The sequence below is a fragment of the Carassius auratus genome, chromosome 35, assembly GCF_003368295.1.
Source record: "Carassius auratus strain Wakin chromosome 35, ASM336829v1, whole genome shotgun sequence".
NCBI lineage: Eukaryota > Metazoa > Chordata > Actinopteri > Cypriniformes > Cyprinidae > Carassius > Carassius auratus.
Genome location: NC_039277.1, coordinates 18,029,025 through 18,051,385, shown reverse-complemented (window position 1 = coordinate 18,051,385; position 22,361 = coordinate 18,029,025). Strand labels below are relative to the sequence as shown.

The following is a 22,361-nucleotide window of genomic DNA, read 5'->3' as shown; positions in this document are numbered from 1 at the left end:
TCTCACTCTTAGATTTTCATGGATAGTTTTAGTGCACTGTAAGAATTAGGTTATGACATATACATATTGTACACTTCAGTAGCATTTTTTTTTTTTCCCCATTAAGTTCATTTGTTAGTTGACGTTTCCTAAACCAAATACATCATTTAGTTTAAGATTTTTAAACCAAATTGAATGGGATGTTTTAAAACATCTACTCTTAACAGTCAAAGTTGGAACACAACTGACTGAATGTTTTTTTTATTTGCATTACATTTTTTATTTCATTCATTAATTTTTGTAAATGGATGAGTTGAACTTCGTAGTGCAGGAAAAGCATTAAAATCTAAATCCAGCAAATTAACTTCTTCTGTACTGTTTAAAAAGCATCCCAAAATGCACCTGATGAAGTTGGATTAGTTTAATTACAATAAACAGTCTGCATGGATTGGGAAAAAGGATTTAAATGTTTGCATTAAATCAGATTAAAATTAATTTATGCATTTAGCAGATGCTTTTATCAAGAGTGACTTACAGTGCATTCAGGCTAATATTTTTTTACCTAACATGTGTTCCCTGGGAATCGAACCCATAACCTTTGTACAAACATATTTTAAAGGAACATTCCATTTTGTCATTTTGCAAACATTGTAGGAACGTTACTTTTAAACATTCCCTGAACATTCTAAGATGTAACATTTAAAAAAATATGTTAGACAAACATCCAACAGAAGAAAAACGTTCCATGAAGGATGTATAAATAATGTTTCTTTGCAAATGTTTTGAGAACATTTGGACAAACATTCTATTAATGTTACTGGAAGATCGTTTGCCAGAATGTTTGCAAAAGTTTAGCGAACGTCCCCAGGTTGCCTGGATTCATCTCATATTTCAAAACAAGAAAATCAAATTTTCCATGATATGGTGACTTCATAGGTCAGTCTCCCGATGGCTCCCGTTGTGCCGTGTCCCCCGCGTCCGCCTTCGCCATCGCCACCGCCGCAGCTGGACACAGCAGCCCGCAAGGTTAGATGACACTGATGGGGTCGGACAGCTGCCCTCGCCGCTGAAACACATCTCCCATCGGGTCTTTGAGGAGTCATGACACGGCTCTGGTTAAGCTTTCATATCCTCATCTAACATCTATTCTACTGTCTCTCATTCAGGATTTACCAACCCGGAGAAATCGTACGATAAGGAGTTCCTCATCCGCAGGGCCGCCACCAACAGGGTGCTCAATGTCCTGCGCCACTGGGTTTCCAAACACTCGCAGGTTTGTTGACTTGAATCATTTCCAAGCTGACAGTTTGTTCCCAATGCCCTGCCCTTGAGTGATTTATCAGTCATAACAGAGACACATATCTTGCAAGGAGGATATAATGCCTTAAAGGTAACCTATTATGCTGTTTTTACAAGATGTATAATAAGTGTGTATGTGAATTTTTAGCTCAAATACCCCACATATAATTTTTTACAGCTTGTTGAAACTGGCACTTTTAATGTACAGTATGAGCCAAAATGTGCCGTTTTGTATTTGTCTCTTTAAATGCAAATGAGCAAGGGGTTCCCGCCTCCCTTTGCAGAAGTAGGCGGAGCTTCAACATCTCATGCTCCGGAAAAACAGTACAGTCTCATGTAATCTGACTGTACTGTGCAGTTAATGCGTGTTTATGAATAACATAGACGGGGAGCATGGCACGAATAAAAATAAGGAAAATCTCATGGTGCCTTCGCGTGCCATCACATTATGAGTTTGACAAATGCAAGCAGATTACTTCACATTGCTTTCACATGCAATTTTAACTACCACATTCCTATTTACGATCATTCTGGTAGCATGTGAAAACAGCATCAGTGAAAACAGGCAGAGATAATGGTAGATTTAGCAACATTAGCCTTCTAATCTTTTGCAAAGCAAATTATGACACGTTTGTCTGGAGATGACGTTCGCACAAGAAGCATTGGTATCGATCGCTCTTTCAGAAGTAACCTTTGCACAGCTCCAGCGCTGGACTGACCCTCATTTGTAAGGCAGTCCGGCGTAAAATGATTAGCACAAACATATAGGACTTCTCCATTTTTTTCTCTAGACAGTTCCTTCGAAAATTTTATTGATCCACCGCGTCCTCAGTGTTGTATTGAGATCTATGGACTGTTTATGATTTATTGGGATTATTAATAAATTATTGGAAGGATTTTTACATTTTTAGCATACTTCCCCAGTTGATTAATCAATTATTTTGTATTACACTATTTGCATACATCTCCAGAATATAAATCGAAACATTGGATAGAGTGAGGTTTAAAATTCCTGTTTAATTTTGTTGATATATTAAAGGTTTTTACAGAAGGGATTTTTAATTCCTCAACAGCCATATAAATCATCCTAACGATATATGAACAAACCCCTTCAGAATATAGATATGAATAAAACTGTAATGTTTGGTGTATGTAAATGCTCCTGAAATGGGGTGGGGGGGGGGTAATAAAAACTATTAGCTACCTAATAAAATAAACATTTAAATCTATACTTTGGATGTTTTAGTCTGAAGGAAATTTGTTTCTGCCACAGAATAGAAAAAAATAAAGAAAAATATAATTGCGATTATTATTATTATTTTTTTATCTCACAATTATTACTGTTTTTCTCACAATTTTGAGAACTGTTAATTGTGAAATATAAAGAAAAGGCTTAATTGTGCGATAAAGTTGCAATAAATAATAAATAGAATATTGTTGGAAAAAAAGTCAAAATTGCAAAATAAGATGTAAACTAGAGATTCTGAGAGAAGTCAGAATTGTGAGATGTAAACTTGCAATTTCAAGAAAAAATAGACACAATCTTAAGATAAAAAGTATCAATTACTATTTTATTTTTTTATTCCATGGTGGAAACAAGACAGGCACTGGAAGCAAATTAGTCAAAAATATAAAAAGTGGCTTATTTAAAAATGTTTGTGTTTCATCTCTAAATTTATTCCACCATTTACTCTAAATCTTTGTTTTCGGTTGTTCTCAGCTGGTTTTGTAACAGGAGAATATTGATTTGTGATCTAACAAGATTTTTTTTATGGTATCAAAGCACACAAAACAACCTTAAACTCATTCTCATGCTCAAACTTTTCCACTTACGCATGATTATATGATTTATTAGCGGCATTTTTGATTTGCATTTATTATGTGACCCGGACAGACCTGCGGCCCACCAGTTTCAAACAGCTGCTGTGACGTGTCTCACACCTCATGAACGTATCTTTGTCAGACCTGCTTTGGCCTTCAGTCTTTCATCGTGTGCAGTAGTGACTGCTCTGAAATGTCAGCGGGCCCCCGAGGGCCCCGTGCTGTTAACTCATGTCAGGGACAGAGCAGCATATCACTTTGCACTACAACTACATGCATCCAGAAGACACTAAGGGATTATTTAAATTGCTATATATTAACATATATATAGGCACTATATAAATAAAATTGTGTTTCATGTTTACTTTACATATTTACTCAAAATTCTCTAATATGGAATATTAAAATGTATTATTTAAATCCACTATCATTCCAAAGTTTGATGTGAGTATGATTTAACTTAATTAATACTTTAATTCATCAAGGATGCATAAGATTGGTCAAAAGTGACAGTAAAGACATTTGTAATATGAAAATAATTACATTTTAAATAGTTTAAATACTACTTTACATAAATGCTTTTCATCTGAACTTATTCAAAAATCACATTTTCTGTGACAAAATATGAAGCAGCACCACTGTATTTTAAACATTGATAAAATAATTTTTTGAGCAGCAAATGATTTCTGAAGATCATGTGACACTGAAGACTGGAGTAATGATGCTGAAAATACAGCTTTGGTCACACGCATAAAATACATTTTAAAATATAATATAGTTGAAACAATAGAAATTATAATGATATTTCAAAACAGTACTGTTTCACTGTATATTTGATCAAATAAATGCAGGCTTGGTGAGCAAGAGAGACTTCTTTCAAAAACATAAAAAATAATAATCTTACTCGCCCCAAACTTCTGAACAGCAGTTACAATAAATTAATTTAACCTGTGCATGCACACAAACACCATTTGTGGTGTCTACTCACACTGACCAATGTTCATGTCCGTTCTTCTGCAGTAATGGTTGGGTCACGTTTACATACACGGAGTGCATAAATTACAGGAGCATCTTCCCTGAAACGCTGTGTTTGTCTTTGTAGGACTTTGAGATGAACGCAGAGCTGACGACGGCTGTGATCGCTCTGCTGGAGGAAGTGCTGCGAGATCCAGATCTTCTGCCGCAGGAGAGGAAGGCCACAGCTAATATACTGAGGTGACACACCAGCAAACTGAAATCAGAATGAATTTGTGTGCTTAAGATGCACGAGTGATAAATCTGTACAAATCTGGGAGAATTTGTTTGACGTCTCACTGGAAGGGGAAATAGATCACAGAGAATGTTTTATTGTCTACTCACCCTTGTATTAGTTAAAACACCTCCACTAGCATTAAAAAGTTTGAGTTTGGTAAAATACAGTAATACTGTGTAATATCATTGCAATTTCAAATAACTATTTTCTATGTGAATGTTGTTATGCATTGGTTGGAATCACATATAAGGAATCACACGACGAAGGAGTATACTCTTGAATAGACTTAAATGATAAATACTTTTAGACCATAGAGAAACACATCCAAACTAAGCGTAAGCTAAGATAGACAAAGACTAATGCATGGATGAAACAATGGGGCAATGAGATAATTAGTTAACACCAGGTGAATGAAATGACTAATGAAAATGATCTGAAGGAACCAAAAAGACACTAGGTCAAAATATAAGACAGATAAATGTCTGTTACAAATGTATCCTAAAATGTAGTTTATTCCTGTGATCGAAGCTGTATTTTCAGCAGCATTCCTCCAGTCTTCAGTATCACATGACCTTTAGAAAACAGAATAATAATCTGATTTAATTATTATCAGTGTTGAAAACAGTCACTATTTTAGTGAAACCCGTGAAACATCCCTTATAACATTTATAAATGTCACTTTTGATCAATTTATTGCAACTTTGCTGAAAGTATTAATTTCTTTCAAAGGAAAGGAAAAATATTCAAAACTTTTGAAAGACAAGATTTGGGGCAAATTCAAATGGAATTTAGATGATAAAATATGCACTTAATCATTTACTCGTATGTGTGGAATAAATAATTAAATGACAGAGTTTTAATTCCATTAATAATGTTCATCTTTCCCCAGTGCACTTTCTCAAGAAGAACAAGATGATTCACAGTTGAAGATTGAGGATATTGTGCTCATGGTTAGTGTGACCGCAGCACTGAGGTCTTCCTGAATTGTGTGCATAGATGCATTTCATTCATTCGGTGTCGTTTTATGTGTTCTCTAGTCCGACTCTCCGAGAGCCGAATGCTTTGAGTCGCTGTCGGCGATGGAACTAGCAGAACAAATCACTCTACTGGACCATATTGTGTTCCGGAACATTCCATATGAGTGAGTGCATCACCAGAACAACAATAAATACTTCAGAGCGCTTACGACTGAAGCTGATGGTGATATACTGCTGAATGTTTGATGAAGGTGTTTGAATTTCCAGGGAGTTTCTTGGTCAAGGCTGGATGAAAATGGACAAAAATGAAAGGACTCCATACATTATGAAGACCAGTCAGCACTTCAATGATGTGGGCAAAAATTATAAACCATAAACATACACTACCAGTCAAAAGTTTGGACATGCCTAATCATATTTTAAAATAAGTGACTAACACGTGTCTACAAAACGAATTACAGTAATTTAAACAGACGCTTTTGGTATAAAAGATGTTGAAAATCATAAGAAACAAAACTTAATATTTAAAATATTTACTTAAAGACTCTTGAGATTAAGTCATTTAAATAAATGCATGTTCGCGGTTTTCTGATGTTGATTAGCAGTATGTTATATTATCATAATATTTAGTAGTAGTAGTAGTGTTATAACTCATTTTAAAATAAAGACAGAAATATATTACAATTGCAAGTTATAGTTGTACTTAAAAACATGAAGCACATCAGACTATACAATTATTTAAATAACTTGCAGACATGGATTTAATAATTGCATTAAGCTATATCCATTATTATCATGCAGCATGAACAATGAATGAGCAATGAACAAAAATTATTTTCAGCATTTGTTAATTTACTAACATTTTTTAAATCAAACATGAACTGACATGAACAAAGAATGAAAAATTGTACTTTGATTAACTAACGTTATCAAAGATTAATAAATGCTGAGAAGAATATAATGTTAAATGTCAGTTCATTTTAGCTAATGCATTAACTAATGTTAACATATAGGACCTTATTGTTTTTTTTGATAAGCAAATATATTGTACTAACAAGAGTACATATAATTAAACATGTCAGGAGTAGATATATATGTAAATATAAATACATATGCACAAATACAAGTTAGTACATAAATAATGCAAGTTAGTAAGTAAATACACATTTACATATTACACAATTACATATTAAAACAGTTGCAAAATTCTTATTGTGTTCAAGTTTTTACTTTTGCATATTGTCTCCAAATATATTATGATATAAATTAATCAAATAAGAATGTTTTTTATATATTAATTCATTTTATGAATATAAAGTTTTATTATAATTGTAATTAAATCAAATAAAAATACAAACTTCATGACCACAAAATAAAAACATTTTAGCATGACATCAGCTTCTACAAAATTAACAAGAATTGTAGCTTTTCTTTGTAAAAAAAAAAAAAAAAAAAAAAAACGAATTTTATTGTAGGTTCTCTCTCACAAAAAAAAAACATTATTTGTAAATAATAAAATGAATAGTTGCTTTACATCAATTCACGAACTCCTGCTGTTCCTCCAGCACTTTCTCACATCTTTAAACCTGAAAAAGACAACATTAAATATGCATGCATTGAAATGTAAATGTGGTGTGAGTGAGTCAGTATAACTTCTTCTCAATTTTTTGATCAGATGAGTAATCTGGTAGCGTCTCAGATCATGGCTCATGCAGACGTGAGCTCCAGAGCAGCAACCATTGAGAAGTGGCTGGCCGTGGCTGATATATGCCGCTGTCTCAACAACTACAACGGCGTCTTAGAGATCACATCCGCTCTGAACCGCAGCGCCATCTACAGGTTAAAGAAGACTTGGGTCAAGGTTTGCAAACAGGTGAGTCGAGAAAGCCACCCAGATTCCAAAGGATTGTAAACTAGTGTGAGCATGTGTTCTCTGTTCCCCAGACATGTCCTGGCCCGGGATTTCTAAACTGCTAAAATGTCTGGGTTTTGCCTTGTTTTCCTTTTAAAATGCTATCTACAGTCCTCCCGCTACGAACTCCCGAACTGATTCAAATGATTCGCGATCCCCAAACTGACTCAAATGATTCGCAAACTCAATTTGAACTCCCGAACTGACTCAAATGATTCGCGAACCCGCTCTGAACTCCCGGACTAATTCAAATGATTTGCGATCCCCAAACTAACTCAATTGATTCGCGATCCCACTCCAGGCTCCCGAAAAGACTCAAATGATTCGCGAACCCGCTACGAACTCCCGAACTGATTCAAATGATTCGCGATACCCAAACTGACTCACTGATTTCAAAACCCGCTTTGAACTCCCGAACTGACTCAAATTATTCACGAACCCACTACGAACTCCCGAACTGACTCAAATGATTCACGAACCCACTACGAACTCCCGAACTGACTCAAATGATTTGCGAACCCGCTACGAACTCCCAAACTGATTCAAATGATTTGCAAACCCGCTTTGAACTCCCGAACTGAATCATATGATTCGCGAACCCACTACGAACTCTCGAACTGATTCAAATGATTCGCGATCCCCAAACTGACTCAAATGATTCGCGAACCTGCTACGAACTCCCGAACTGACTCAAATGATTCGCGAACCCGCTACGAACTCCCGAACTGATTCAAATGGTTCGCGATCCCCAAACTGACTCAAATGATTCGCGGACCTGCTACGAACTCCCGAACTGACTCAAATGATTCGCGAACCCGCTACGAACTCCCGAACTGATTCAAATGGTTCGCGATCCCCAAACTGACTCAAATGATTCGCGAACCTGCTACGAACTCCCGAACTGACTCAAATGATTCGCGAACCCGCTACGAACTCCCAAATTGATTCAAATGATTTGCGATCCCCAAACTGACTCAAATGATTCGCGAACCCACTACGAACTCCCGAACTGACTCAAATGATTCGCGAACCCGCTACGAACTCCCGAACTGATTCAAATGGTTCGCGATCCCCAAACTGACTCAAATGATTCGCGAACCCACTACGAACACCCGAACTGACTCAAATGATTCGCGAACCCGCTCCGAACTCTCGAACTGATTCAAATGATCATAGATCTCTTCCAGTTGTTGTATGAAAGATTATTTTTCATTAAAGTTACAAAAGCTTTTCAATCAAGAGCAGTGAGTGATTTCTTTGTTGTTGCTGTTTGATTAATATAAAGAAAATATATATGCACTAATGCACTCGTATAACACTTTCATTTGAGCAGAATATCTCAATAGAAACTCCTACTTACATATTTGCTGATGTTTTCAGATTACAAGGACTTTTTCCATAATGCAGAAGGAGCGCGTGTTTATGGCTGCCAGGTTGTGAAGATAAAGTAAACAACTGGGAAAAAAATGTTTCAGCTCATGACAAAAGCTTTGATTGGGGGATTCACACTCTTGAAATCTAGCAAATACAAGCTTAATAAATCAATAGAAGCAGAAATCCTGATCACGATTAAAATACGATACATTGTGCACAAATATTTTCAGTCATTACCTTCAGCAAGTAAGGAAAGGAAAGAAAAGAAATCCTGGCCAGGACAGGAAAAATGAGGAATGATCACCTAATGTAAACAAACACGGTTTTTGAGATTTTGGTGCATGTCATTAAATTTAACCATGTGGGATTTTGCTTATTTTCAGACCAAGGCGCTTATGGACAGACTCCAGAAGATAGTTTCATCTGAAGGGAGGTTTAAGAACCTGAGGGAGACTCTGAAAAAGTAAGTTTGAGTTTGTTAGATTTGCACATGATATATACAGTATATACTCTGTGATTTTACACTAAGAGAGATATTTGTTCTTCAGCTGTAACCCTCCGTGTGTGCCCTATCTGGGCATGTACCTGACGGATTTGGCGTTTATCGAGGAGGGAACGCCCAACTTCACAGAGGAGGGTCTCGTCAACTTCTCTAAAATGAGGATGGTATTTACACAGTCCTCCAATTTACATGGAAATGATTTGTAGGATGTCACATCTCAGGATCTGTAAACCTGTCTTCAAATGTCTTTTTGCTGTTTTTCACAGATCTCACACATTATACGAGAGATCCGACAGTTTCAGCAGGCGCCCTACAGGATAGATCTGCAACCCAAGGTACTGTCTGAACGTTTAGGGGTCTTATGGAAGAAGTAGATACAGAACTGCTTCAGGCAAAGTGCACACTTCAAGACAGAAGCTCGTTGCTCATGCACTTTAACCCTGTAAAATCTGACATGTGAAATAATAGGCAAAAAAATATGTATTTTTTTAGACTGAAACATTTTTTATGTTTTGATACATCAGTCATTTATGGCTCATATAGTGTGATATAGTGATAATATGGAGGAAAAAACAATTGAATTTTATTCAGTCACAAACTATAAAATATGCAGTTTGGTGCAGATTCTGATATTTATGTGGCCAGAAAGTAAGATGAAATTCTGATGCTTGTAATGTAAATCAATTAGATCTATATAACAGGATAGCAGATATTCACATAAAATTATATAAATATCAGTCGTCTGCACTCTATATCTCCAATAATGTGTCTTAGTATGATGAGATTGAAATGATCAAAACATAATGCAATGCAATCCAGTGATTATTGATGTGGAAAAGGCTCCTCAAAAGATATTGAGGAGGCTTGTGAAGATCATTCCTCAGTGAAAGTAAAGCTTCTGGAAACAAATGCTCCTCAAAAGATCCTGAGGATCATATTTGAGACTCTAAAACATGATTGATGGAGAATCAGGTAAAGCTGAGCTGCTTCAGTCCAGAAAGAGTTGATCTGGAGATATTACTGCAGTTATTCTGACATTCACTTGATAAAATCAGTCAAGATTTGACAGCAGAAAGACACGTGAAGCCTGAGCTAAAGGTGGAGGTTTGTACAATTAAATTAAAGGTCAGACAGAAGACATGGAGTAGACTGAGTGTGCAACAGGTTTAACAGCAAAGTTTTGATCATTTAGAAACCTTCAAAATTTGCATATCAAATACGGTAAAGTAGCTTTATAGCTTTAAGACTCTCAATTTATGTTACATATCGCTGTTTCTTTTCTCAGGTAACACAGTTCCTCCTCGATAAGACTCTTGTAATGGACGAGGACACACTTTATGAATTATCTCTGAAGATTGAGCCAAGACTCCCTCCTGCAAACTAAACCTGATGTTAATGTTTACACCAGACTCCGATATCAAGTAAGAAACAGTTTACGGGATTCTTAACTTACATCTCAACTGAAGTCTGTCCACTATAGAAATGACAACCTATCCATATATTTACTTCATTCCATGTCATTTGTTTGTGTCATAATTATTCTTTTTTTTTTTTTTGCTGTAAACTCAGGTTTAAATGTGCCTTTTTGTATATTATATAAATATTATGTACAGTTATAATATTTCATAGAGCTTGTTTCTAGCATGATGCATTTTAATAACAAATTTGATAATCTTTCTTTTTACCTGAATGCAAAATATCAGTTCCATTTTTAAAATCTGATCATTCCCTTACTATAATCAGAATCATATTTGTATGCTTGCAAAATCTGTTCGTATGTCAAGAAATGAATTGTTGATGTTCATTGGTCCAATTTTGACATGCAAGTTTCTCAATCACTCCTCCATAATAATCTGCCCGCATGTATGAGACTCATGTCAATACTTTGATCCACTGGAGTTTGCAAGTGCAACCAAGCATGTTTACTGTTTAGCATAAGAATTATGTTTTTAAGTTTTTGTCATTTGTTAATATTACTCTAGGTATCATCCGTTTACACAGCAGGTCAGCTGCATTTTGCCATGTTTTAGCATTTGCTCATTTAGCATGTTTTTGTTTGAAGAAATATTTGGTATTTTTAGCATGTGTTTGCATGAATCTCTACTTAATCATATTCTTAATTTATATATTTTTAGCCATTTCTTTTGTTTGAAGCATTTGATACATATATTCTGCACTTAATGGCTCCCTTCAAAGAATCTGATGGTACAATGATGGTAATGCCAAGGTAATTTTGTCTTGATTTATTACCATATCCATGTACTATGGTATTTACATGACACTCCACACTGTGGTAACATACCATGTCAAGAAAAGATACTTTCTGCTTAATGCAGAAGAAGTGGTTCATTGTTGGCATGAAATCATTCACCAGTTTAGTTTTTGGTTGTTTTCTTAAAGTTTTCTCCTCCCAGCTGTATCGTGACAGTATTACATTTTACACAGTGTTTCAGAGTTTCTATGTGTGCATTTAAGCCAGTTTTGTACAAAGAGAAATAGAGTATTGTTTAATTCAAACATAGGTTCAGCAGACTATGTGCAGTACCCTTTTTATTTATTCTGGTATATATATTATTTTAACTTGTACCTGGAAAAGGTAGTTATTGTAAACATTAGGCAGCCCTGCTTTTTTTATTCTTTGTTTTTTCAAATAATGCTGTCAACTCATGATACTTCCTAAAGGAGTGTCTTTACCTCTTTTCATAAATGAATTCACATCTTTTTTCAGTCATTGACATAAATGTGCTGTACATCTATCCATGATGTAGCTGTAACTAATAAAATAAACCTTTTTTTGTCTCATCTTCTTTATGCTTGTTTTCCATTATGCATTTAAAAGATGAATAACCCCTTATGAAACAAAAATATGTTGCAGTATATTGGAAAATATCATGTAATGTATTAGGCATATATTCTTATACATATTTATTTTTTCCAATATATTGCAATATATTGAAAGTGGCAATCATTTGTATATTTTGCAATATATTTTATAATATTTGTATCATCAATATATGATTAAATATATTCAAATATATAATATTTTAGAAAATAAAAAGGGAAAATAATATATTACAATATATTTTAAGAAATATATTGGTAAATATATTTTCCTTTCGTAAGGGACAGCAAACAATCGTTTAGATAATCAGACTATGTTTTTTCATTCTAGCCAGCAACCTTGCTGCCTGTCTGTGCATCAAAAAGTTACTTGATAAAGGGATAAAAATGTGATTAAAGAAGTATTGTAGATGTCCACTTGTCCTGGTAAGACTAAGACGTTTTAAAGAGCTGGTAGTGGTTCTATTTAAGAGACTGCATATGGTGCAAAATGCTGGACTATGGCGGCAGGTCTCAAGGACAAGTCGGACGACAAACATGGGTTATGACCTGGCATTTACGTGGAAGAGGATTGGCCATCAGGTCCGCTTCTAATCCCATATCCTGGGAGGAGCGCCAGCTTTCCTCACAGACTGTGTGTTTCCTGACACAGCCTACTGTAACAGAGGAGACTCTACAGGTAAAACTCTCTTCTCTTATATTACTAGCTCACAAAAATCACTTTAATGTCAATATGTATCCGGAGAAACTTTATTTAAATTGCAAATATTGAAAATGCTGGATGCAAAGTGGCAACGATCAACTGTTTTATTTGCTTTGATATTTACTTATCATTTAATAACAAAGTGCGCTGTAGTGTATATATGGTATATCTTTTTAATTATTTTTCTAATTTGGTATTTTGTATTGAATGACTGTAAAATAGATTGCAGATACCTATATAGGACAGGTTACTATTTCAATTGGAATCATCTGTTTGAATCACTGTGCCATCTTTAACTACATTAAACAGTAGTTTGTCTTATTTAGTAGTACATTCTGGACTAATCCTTGATTTAGAATCCTAATAATCCCCAACACTTCCACTGAGAGATAGACATTAAACCACAGTCAAGTGATGACAGGCCACCTGAAGTAGAAGTATCGCAGTGTTCATGGTTTTGCTGTATAATGTAGATCTGAGTTCAAGCTGAGAGATTCTGGTTGGGACTTGTGTCTGCTTGTGTGACCGGATCAGAATGTCACGTCAGAGCACGAGGACTCGGGGTGGACTGGTGCCAGCTGGGGCTCGGTTCCAAACACTTCATGTAGTCTGCTAGTCTATTAATAAGACTAGCACTTTTAGAGTCCAGCTGCAGTGTCAAAAGGACTTTGTCAAGGATGTCACCAAATGTTAGAGTTTAAGAATCTGCTGTGGAAAAACCAATATTGATTGGACTTCCAAATTTTAGAAGTGTATTTGAAATGGATTTGATGTGTTCCTTTGACAAAATATTACAAAATTATGCTTGGATTGACTACTTAACTATGCCTTACATTTAGAACAATTCTCAGAAACATTCCTCCATAACTATCCTTTAGAAACTGGTTTAGGACAATTAGTGGAAGGAATTAATCAACCAGTCAGAAACAAGTAAGCTGCCATTCTTAAATCAGTTGACACTTGTCAGCTTAGGACACCATCAACTAACACAAAGATTGTTTGATAATGTAGCTACAGTCTTTAAAATAAGTATTTACTGCTATGATTATTGTGAAGAACTTGCCACCTTGTTTTACCAGTGCTGATCCCATCAGAACTTTTTGACAAGAAACGTTTTGAAGATGGCAAGCTCTTTCGCCAAGGTGATGTCGAGCCGCACCACTGGCTTGATCATGGCAAGTCTTGGAGCTGGTGCAGTGGCAACCGGTTACTTGATGAGTGATAATGCTACCGTCTCTGCAGATCAGAGGAGGAAACTCTACCCTCCCAGGTAGGCACTCAATGCAATATTGATAATATTGCATAACAAATAGCTAGTCTGTGTTTAATAAATATCTAGATTTGATTTATGATTACCACTGGTCACTTAACACACTGCTAAAATGCATGAGAAGCTGATAAGATTTTAACATTCAACAAATGCACCCATGAAGAGTGAGGTCCTTTCTTTTCCGTTAGCTTACTTGCACCTGTTCTGTAATGGAAAAAAATATGATCAGATGGTCATAATGTACTGTAGTATGATGAAGTATCAGATGTTAACTGAGTGAAAGGTAAATGGGTGGGAACATGACACTTAAGAAGCTTATGTCCTGTCCCTCACGCCACCTTATTTGCACTACTCTAATAGATGCCAAAGATCAAATCAGATCAGCAGTCCAGGATTTAAGTTTCTTAAAGGGACCAACTTTGAGGAGAGTTTATCTTTTAGAGTGATCAAAAACCAACAACCCATACCTAAATGCATACTTGAACCATCTATCAAGAAACCACAGTAACTGTTTCTGATCAGTCAGTCTCCTGTTGCATTCCTATAGATTTTGGATTAAGGCCTGGTTCACAGGAAGTTCATCTGCCTCAAAAATGCCTCTCTCGTTCTTTGCAATCCTTTAAATCCATGCTGACTTAATCCTGGATAGATAATCAGTTAGTAGTCCACTAAAAATTCCTCACTAGTGTAGTCTCATAATTTGACTAAAACACTTAAACAAGTGTGCCATTTGAGCCAGGGCCAATTCTGAATGCAACTACTGAATGAATAGACAGAAATGACTTTCTGTAGTGCTCCCTGTTGCGTTACTCTACTGCTGAACAGACTTCATTCCAACAAGAATGCCATGGGGCATGATAGCCAACAATTTGGACATTATTTTCCTCTCGGTCAATACTTCCACAGGCTCTAGGTCTAACCCAAAGACAAAACATGACTAAAGATGTGACTTTGTGCTCCTCAACAGTGCTGACTTCCCTGACCTTCGCAAACACAATAACTGCATGGCCAGTGCGCTGACCCCAGCCATCTATGCCAAACTGAGGGACAAGATCACCCCGAACAACTGGACTCTTGACCAGTGCATTCAGACTGGTGTGGACAACCCTGGTCATCCCTTCATCAAGACAGTTGGGATGGTCGCTGGTGACGAGGAGAGCTATGAGGTACAGCAATACATTCAAACTACTTCATTGGTTTTTATGTGACATCCAATTTGTCTTCCCAAGGTTGTTTTGTTCAAACCTTTATGAAAAGACCAGCTGGTCAACAGCATGCATTTTGTTTGGGATGCATGCTTTTTAACCAGATTAACCAGCAAGACTTCCTTGACCATCCTGCTTCATCAGAATGACCAAGTTTTGCTGGTTAAGGGTACAACTATGTTGGTCTGCTAACTATACCACCACTAAACTAAATAAACCATCTTGGCCAAATCTAATTTATTATTATATAAGCTGAATTTTTCTGGCTCTGCCTCTCCTGTGTTTTCAAGGTAATGTTGTGCAAACTAATGTAGAGACAACACCCTTGACTCCTCATCTGAATGATGTTGCAGGTGTTTGCCGAAATCTTTGATCCTGTAATCAAGGACAGGCACAATGGCTATGACCCAAAGACCATGAAGCATCCCACTGACCTGGATGCCTCCAAGGTGCACGTCTTTCTTCATGCAAAATGAGTTTCTCAGATTTCCATTTAATTGTATTTTCTATCAACATTTCCTTATTGTCTTTATCTTCCAGATCCATTCAGGTGTGTTTGATGAACACTACGTCCTATCCTCCCGTGTGCGCACAGGCCGCAGTATCCGTGGCCTCAGCCTTCCCCCTGCCTGCAGCCGCTCTGAGCGACGTGAAGTCGAAAGGGTCACGGTCCAGGCCTTGGCTGGCCTGAAGGGAGACCTCTCTGGTCGTTATTACAGCCTGACTGAAATGACTGAAGAAGAGCAGCAGAGACTTATCGATGTGAGTTTCTCCCATAAAGCACTTTCAATAATGGGATACTTTGGTTCCGACAGGGTTCTAGGTAAAGTGTTTGGTTGATAATGTGATTGGGTTTAACTGAGTTGCTTCCACAAATCATGATACTGAACTATTCCTTTCATGCTGGCATGGCTTAGGAGCATTTCCTTTTTGACAAGCCTGTGTCTCCTTTGCTCACTGCATCTGGGATGGCCAGGGACTGGCCAGATGCTCGTGGTATATGGTAAGACTAGAGGGAGAGAAAACAAGCCATGGTAGTACAACCCCAAACAGTCCCCACTCTTTAGTTCTAGACCCTTCTTCCTATCTTCCATGTTTTTTGTAGGTTGCATTTGACTCAAGAAGTGTTCCAAGTGTCTGGTCTTCCTCTTATTCTGTGATCCTCCTCCAGTTCCACCTTGTCTTCCTTTCATCCTTCTGTAGGACCACTTCCTGTTTGACAAACCTGTTTCCCCCTTGTTGACTTGTGCCTTTATGGCCCGAGACTGGCCAGATGCAAGAGGCATCTGGTATGGCTTTAGGAAGTTCTTGGCATGATTTGGAACACCTTTTGCATAACTAACAATTATATCACAATATAAATATTCTCACATTTGCCTGCAAGTAAATGACTGCATTCAGATAAAACATATTCATATGTTGCTTCAATGTTAAATTGAATGCATGACACAGGATACTTATGTAAAATACTCTTCATTCATAAAACAAAAAGGACTTGCTGGCATGACTGACGGTAGAGTAGAGCTCCTTTTTGTCTCTTAAACATCCAATCATTTGCAAGGCATAACAATGAGAAGACATTCTTAATATGGATCAATGAGGAAGACCACACTCGTGTCATCTCAATGGAAAAGGGTGGCAACATGAAAAGGGTGTTTGAGAGGTTCTGCAGAGGACTCAAACAGGTAAAAACACACCTCCTTCATACTTTTAACTATTAACCAACTTATATGGAATTGTCCTATGAGGTTAATGTCTTCCATCTTTTGGACAGGTAGAACACCTGATTCAGGAGAGAGGCTGGGAGTTTATGTGGAATGAACGTCTTGGCTACATCCTGACCTGCCCATCCAACCTGGGTACTGGCCTCAGGGCTGGAGTACACGTCCGCTTGCCAAAGCTCAGCAAGGTAACATTAATTACCTTGATCTTATAGTGAGAGCTTTTGGATATAAGGTATATCCAGTGTTGAAACCTGTCTAATGCAAACAATTGATTGTAGGACGCTCGCTTTGGCAAGATCCTGGAAAACTTGCGGCTGCAGAAGCGTGGCACTGGAGGTGTGGACACAGCTGCAGTGGGTGATACTTTCGACATCTCAAACCTTGACCGCCTGGGCAAATCCGAGGTAGGTCATTCATAACCAGTGGGTTAACTACATTGAGTTTTACATGCATAAGATTTTCAAACTCTGGCGTGCTTTTCTTTACCAGGTGGAACTGGTGCAGCTAGTCGTCGATGGTGTCAACTACCTTATTGAGTGTGAAAAGAGGCTGGAAAAGGGCCAGGATATAAAGATCCCCGCCCCCATCCAACAGTCTAGGAAGTGAGCACTGCTCTTTAAATGAAGGATGGACCCAGCAAAAGAAACATGGACACTCCTTCCACTAATCCCAAAACCGAAGGTCTTATATGTATAGAAAGCTCAATAAAATGTACCCTAAACTACAAATGCTTTCTGATTTCTTCTGATATTTGTGCACACAGTTAGCAACTGGTAGAATGCTGCAATTACAATCAACAAAAATTATTTGCTTGGTAGCAGTGTAAAGAGCTTCTTTTGTTATAACAGAAATGTTCTAGTTTTGTAACGTCGCCTGAAGTGTACTGTATACATCTTATGTTGCTACCAGAAGCTTTTTACTCTAAAGTATTTAGCAGCAGGATGTTAATAACAAAGCCACACACAGTTGCTCTGCTGTCATAGACACTGAGTTTATCAGATCAACATTTAGCTAAAGTTCTAAGAACCCAGTAAATGGACACATGGCCCAAGTACTACACTATCAACCAAAGACTGTTTTTTTTTTTCTCTGTCTCAGACTTCTTGATAAGTCTGAGGTCTGTCTCAATGTCACCTACTCAGTATAGGCTATTTGATCATCTGGGGAGTTGACTGAGTAAAAACATATTTATACTCTATGCAAGCACAGTTTTTGTCTGTACATTATAAAGTGCAGATAGGCCCAACCTCCTTAACACAATGGTTTAAACTAATTAATTTAACTCCAGACACTGGCCTCCCATCGTTAGACAGACTAATCCATTGGGGCTAATTTCTCCATTTAGAGCTGCTTAGTGCCTTGTCTAATAATGCTAATCTTGGTTCTATACTTAAGCGAGAAACAGGTTAGGGGTAGGGGTTAATATGTGTGCGCTTCAACTAAATGGGTTCACTTTGTTGGCTGTAGAAGTCATGATAAAGGTAGGTATTTTAAGGGGGTCAAAACTTAAATTTAGCCAATGACTATGATGTTTAAACAATTTACCATCTGATAAAATCACTGTACCTTGGAACAGAGGAATGCTGAACTATATATAAAAACAAATCAATATAATAAAATTGCACTAATCGAGCCATTTACCTTTAATGTCCTTAATCCAGTATTGTAATCAGCTCTTCTTCCATGATTTGGCGGTTCATGCAGTCCACGGTTTCCTGGATCAGAAGCATCAAACGCCCCCTAATGGCCAAGTGCTTCAACGTTAAACATATGTTTTGTATGATTGGATTATTTATTTTACAAGTAATAAAATCAATACATAAATTTAAATATTAATTGCATAACTCCTAATCTGATAATAAAAATGCATCCTATAACCTTGACAAAACAGCACTATTGCTGTTACTTGGTGCAGTGATTGTGTCACCGTACTTATGTGTAAATTTCCACCAAATCCAGGAATTAACTAGTGAAGAGATATTACTATTCCGTTGTGACTGTATTTCTCACATGCAGTTGAAAGGGGATGTTTAAGTTTAAGAATTTGGTAAAACTTTAGATTAGGTTACTGTTTACTATTAACCATTTGCTTATTAGCATGCATATTATTAGAAATATTAGCTGTTTATTAGTACTTTTAAAACATATATTAATGCATGATTATATTCTAAGACCCTTAACCCTACCCAATACCTAAACATTACTACTACAACATCCAATTTACTATCAATAAGAAGGAAATCAGTATTTTATTAAGGGAAAACTCATAGTTAATAGCAAATATGTATTTTTTAATCTAAATATTACATTAAAAAATGTATGCGTGTCCCAGAAATGTCTCGAGATACATGATGTTCAATCAGACACAAAGCCAAAACAAGTTTTGCGGTCCTTTTTATGACATCATAAACATTATATTTGTGACAGTGACTAGTTTGTGTTACAAACTGAGATTATGAAGAACATGAAACCTTATTCCACAGAAAACAGTGCAACCTAAGCAAAAGAATAAAATAAAAAAACAATTACAGAGATGAGAGGAATATAAAAGAAACATTTGCCACACACCTTTGACGTATTATGTTTCCAGTAAACAAACTATTGGATTGGATTTCTTCAATATCATAAATGTGAAAGTGAAACGACTTAACATTATACTCTGGTTCACCGTAGTATTCTGCTATGAAAACAGTCGAGATTCATCACACAGCAGATTACATGACCTGAACACATCTCTGTGCAATTTAAGAACAAATTAAAAAGGAACAACCTCTTCGCCCCCGTCCTTCCCCACCCCCAAATCTCACCACCATTATCAAGTTCTCATTCGCACGCTCCCCTCATCACAATTTCAGCTCACTTCGACACCCAGAGGCTGAGAAGTCACGGGTCTTTCTGTCGAAGGTGAAATGCAGCTGGGATGCTTCACTGGGGACCGAGAGTGAGGGCGGACTGGCAGGGAGAAACGGTTTTTGGAGGAGAGGGCAAAGGAGAAACAAGGGAAATGCGCCCATGTGATATCAGTCCACCGGCCGCTTCTCGCCGTGTTTCCTTGTAAACTCTTCCGCATTCTTAAAGAATTTTTTACGATCTTTTGAATATTCCTCCGCTAGGTCGGCCCTCAGTGGGTGTTCTGGTTGGGGGTCATTGACGAGGGCGATGAGAGACTGGATTACTGGTTAAAGAGGGGGAAACCATATTTAATACCAATATTTTAAGAGTGTGAGGCTGATAAAATGGTTTAGAGATGTGCCGTACCTTGGTCAGTTTTGGTAGCAGGTTTCCAGTTCTCAGCACTTATGACCGGCAGACACACCTGACCTTTCTCATCGATATTTGGGTGGTAGATCTTGGTTTTAAATGTGATCTTCGGTGGCTTAAATGGGTATTCGGCAGGGAATGTGATCTCAATCCGGAATGCACCTTTATCGTATGGAGGGTTGTCCTGAAAAATAAATCGGGTTGCGTGCAAAAAAACTCAAATCGAGATAAGATGGTGATGTTTTTTTAATGCATGCAATTAAAGGGTAAGTTCACCCAAAAATGAAAATTATGTAATTATTAACTCCCCCTCATGTCGTTCCAAACCTGTAAGACCTCCGTTTATCTTCGGGACACAGTTTAAGATATTTTAGATTTAGTCCGAGAGCTCTCAGTCCCTCCATTGAAACTTTGTGTACGGTATACTGTCCACGTCCAGAAAGGTAAGAAAAACATCATCAAAGTAGTCCATGTGACATCAGAGGGTCAGTTTGAATTTGTTGAAGCATCGAAAATACATTTTGGTCCAAAAATAACGACTTCATTCAGCATTGTCTTCTCTTCCGTGACTGTTGTGAGTTCGACTGCTGTGACAGTTGACGTATGATGCTGCTGACGTGTTATCTTTGTTATTGGGCACACCAGAAAACAATTTGGACCAAAATGTTTTTTCGATGCTTCAACAAATTCAAACTGACCCTCTGATGTCACATGGACTACTTTGAAGATGTTTTTCTTACCTTTCTGGACATGGACAGTATACCATACATACATCTTAAATGGAGGGACTGAGAGCTCTCGGACTAAATCTAAAATATCTTAAACTGTGCTCTGAAGATGAACGGAGGTCTTACGGGTTTGGAACAACATGAGGGTGAGTCATTAATGACATCATTTAGATTTTTGGGTGAACTAACCCTTTAATGCAGAAAACACATTCACATTCAATAAAATGCGTTCAAACTTACAGGAACAATGAGCCCTTGCCAGGTCAGAATGTTTGACTCATCCACCAGAATGTTACGGAAATTTTTCATTCCAGATTTCCGGATTTCATCGAGCTCCTGTTAACACACAGTACACGCTGGTACAAAGAAACCTGATACTTCTCGAAATGTTGAGAGATTTGAGAAACCACGAAGAGAGAAAAAAAAACTTTCGCTTTCACTGTGGTCATGTGAACAACTCTCCTCTGTCATTAAATATCTACAGTTATATTTACAATGTAAAAACTCGTTTTCATTTAAATATGTTCAAATGGCACAAATTCATGGAAAACACTGAGAATTTTATTTGTCTTTGATGTTGTCTTTGAGGATTTTACAGGATGCAAAACACATGGGTTATGAACTATAATCATTTTAAACTAAAACAATTATGTATATTTTAATATAATAATATCAAATATTTATCAAAACATCGTTCATCTTAAACAGATTTGATCAATTCCGAACGATTTAAAAGGAAGAAAACACATACTTCCTGTTTCTGTTTCTCATTGTCTCATAAAGACCGCGCGAAAAACTTAATCTCTTATCTTAAACAAGTTATTATTCAATTTATATATTAATCCCATCGCTATTTTTGATTTAATCTTACTTTATAAACTTATAGATCCGCTAGTTTCTGTCTCATGGCTAAGATCGTTAGCTTCTTCCTCATCATCCTCGTCACATTTCACACTAGAGCGCTCTAAAGTTCATCTTTCCGATTAAAAGTGATTTAAGTCCTGAATACTCCTATTTACGTATGTAAATCGAGTAAAATCTGTATTTAGTGTGAATAAAACCAGATTTTTAGGAATATTTACCTTATGCAGTCGCCTACTCGCCGCCATCTTGGATCTGCTTTTGCCCACAATGCAAAGCGCTTTGAATTCACTTCATTCAGATCAAATAAATTAATAAAATTAATAAAAGCACATTTGTGCATCAGGTGTGACAAATGCAGTGTTATTTTAGCATAATTTGAAATGCTATAATCGTTTTTATCCATGTTTATTTCGTTTTTATTTGTATATTTTTTCGCGTTAATCTTTTGCAGTCTTTTTCAAGGTTTTAGTAATTTTGTTGTGTTGTGTGTTTATATTATTATTATTATTATTATTATTATTATTAGTCTATGTAGTTTTTATTCATTATAATTACAGTTTGAGTTATTTTAGTTAAAAATATTAAATAATAAATAATATACATAATACAAATATTATTTTATTTAAACTGCATATTATTTACGATACTA

The 22,361-nt window shown here is 36.6% G+C and overlaps 3 protein-coding genes across 6 annotated transcripts in view; 2 read left to right on the top strand and 1 right to left on the bottom strand.

Annotated features, from left to right (window-relative positions):
- rasgrf2a (Ras protein-specific guanine nucleotide-releasing factor 2a) overlaps nt 1-11,914 on the top strand; it is a 31,649-nt gene extending 19,735 nt beyond the window's left edge. For 2 of the 3 annotated variants that reach the window (XM_026220491.1, XM_026220489.1), the window contains 11 exons: nt 916-1,005; nt 1,146-1,252; nt 4,202-4,314; nt 5,241-5,301; nt 5,389-5,492; nt 5,596-5,680; nt 7,004-7,201; nt 8,998-9,077; nt 9,163-9,280; nt 9,383-9,451; nt 10,402-11,914. In XM_026220491.1, coding sequence (XP_026076276.1) covers nt 916-1,005; nt 1,146-1,252; nt 4,202-4,314; nt 5,241-5,301; nt 5,389-5,492; nt 5,596-5,680; nt 7,004-7,201; nt 8,998-9,077; nt 9,163-9,280; nt 9,383-9,451; nt 10,402-10,500 — 1,124 coding nt within the window. In that variant the 3' untranslated portion in view covers nt 10,501-11,914. The remainder of the gene's footprint in view (nt 1-915; nt 1,006-1,145; nt 1,253-4,201; nt 4,315-5,240; nt 5,302-5,388; nt 5,493-5,595; nt 5,681-7,003; nt 7,202-8,997; nt 9,078-9,162; nt 9,281-9,382; nt 9,452-10,401) is intronic. The other variant, XM_026220490.1, reaches the window with a different exon arrangement.
- Nucleotides 11,915-12,529: 615 nt separating this feature from the next.
- On the top strand, nt 12,530-17,587 carry LOC113054729 (creatine kinase U-type, mitochondrial). Of its 2 annotated transcripts, none has more exons than XM_026220487.1 (10): nt 12,530-12,636; nt 13,740-13,930; nt 14,898-15,096; nt 15,489-15,584; nt 15,676-15,897; nt 16,339-16,424; nt 16,697-16,820; nt 16,910-17,044; nt 17,138-17,263; nt 17,349-17,587. In XM_026220487.1, exons 2-10 carry the CDS (start codon nt 13,782-13,784, stop codon nt 17,463-17,465), a joined length of 1,254 nt encoding a protein of 417 aa, XP_026076272.1. In that variant the 5' UTR covers nt 12,530-12,636; nt 13,740-13,781; the 3' UTR covers nt 17,466-17,587. The 2 variants fall into 2 exon arrangements, with proteins under 2 accessions (XP_026076272.1, XP_026076273.1); XM_026220488.1 differs by lacking the exon at nt 16,339-16,424 and adding an exon at nt 16,053-16,138.
- A 1,649-nt stretch (nt 17,588-19,236) lies between these two features.
- On the bottom strand, nt 19,237-21,995 carry LOC113054728 (ubiquitin-conjugating enzyme E2 L3-like). Its single transcript, XM_026220485.1, has 4 exons — nt 21,931-21,995; nt 21,089-21,184; nt 20,118-20,304; nt 19,237-20,034 (listed from the first exon to the last, which is right to left on the bottom strand). The coding sequence occupies exons 1-4, from the start codon at nt 21,955-21,957 to the stop codon at nt 19,880-19,882; spliced, it is 465 nt and encodes a 154-aa protein (XP_026076270.1). The 5' UTR covers nt 21,958-21,995; the 3' UTR covers nt 19,237-19,879.
- Between the last annotated feature and the right edge of the window lie 366 nt (nt 21,996-22,361).

What these genes read in the sequence shown, in the direction of transcription:
- LOC113054729 (XM_026220487.1), top strand. Translation starts at nt 13,782, where the DNA reads ATGGCAAGCTCTTTCGCCAAGGTGATGTCGAGCCGCACCACTGGCTTG. An exon ending in GTGACGAGGAGAGCTATGAG is followed by an intron (nt 15,097 to 15,488) that starts GTACAGCAATAC and finishes ATGATGTTGCAG; the next exon opens with GTGTTTGCCGAAATCTTTGA. An exon ending in GCTTGCCAAAGCTCAGCAAG is followed by an intron (nt 17,045 to 17,137) that starts GTAACATTAATT and finishes AATTGATTGTAG; the next exon opens with GACGCTCGCTTTGGCAAGAT.
- LOC113054728 (XM_026220485.1), bottom strand. Translation starts at nt 21,957, where the DNA reads ATGGCGGCGAGTAGGCGACTGCATAAG. An exon ending in CGAGTAGGCGACTGCATAAG is followed by an intron (nt 21,185 to 21,930) that starts GTAAATATTCCT and finishes GTGTGTTAACAG; the next exon opens with GAGCTCGATGAAATCCGGAA. An exon ending in GGCAAGGGCTCATTGTTCCT is followed by an intron (nt 20,305 to 21,088) that starts GTAAGTTTGAAC and finishes TTTATTTTTCAG; the next exon opens with GACAACCCTCCATACGATAA.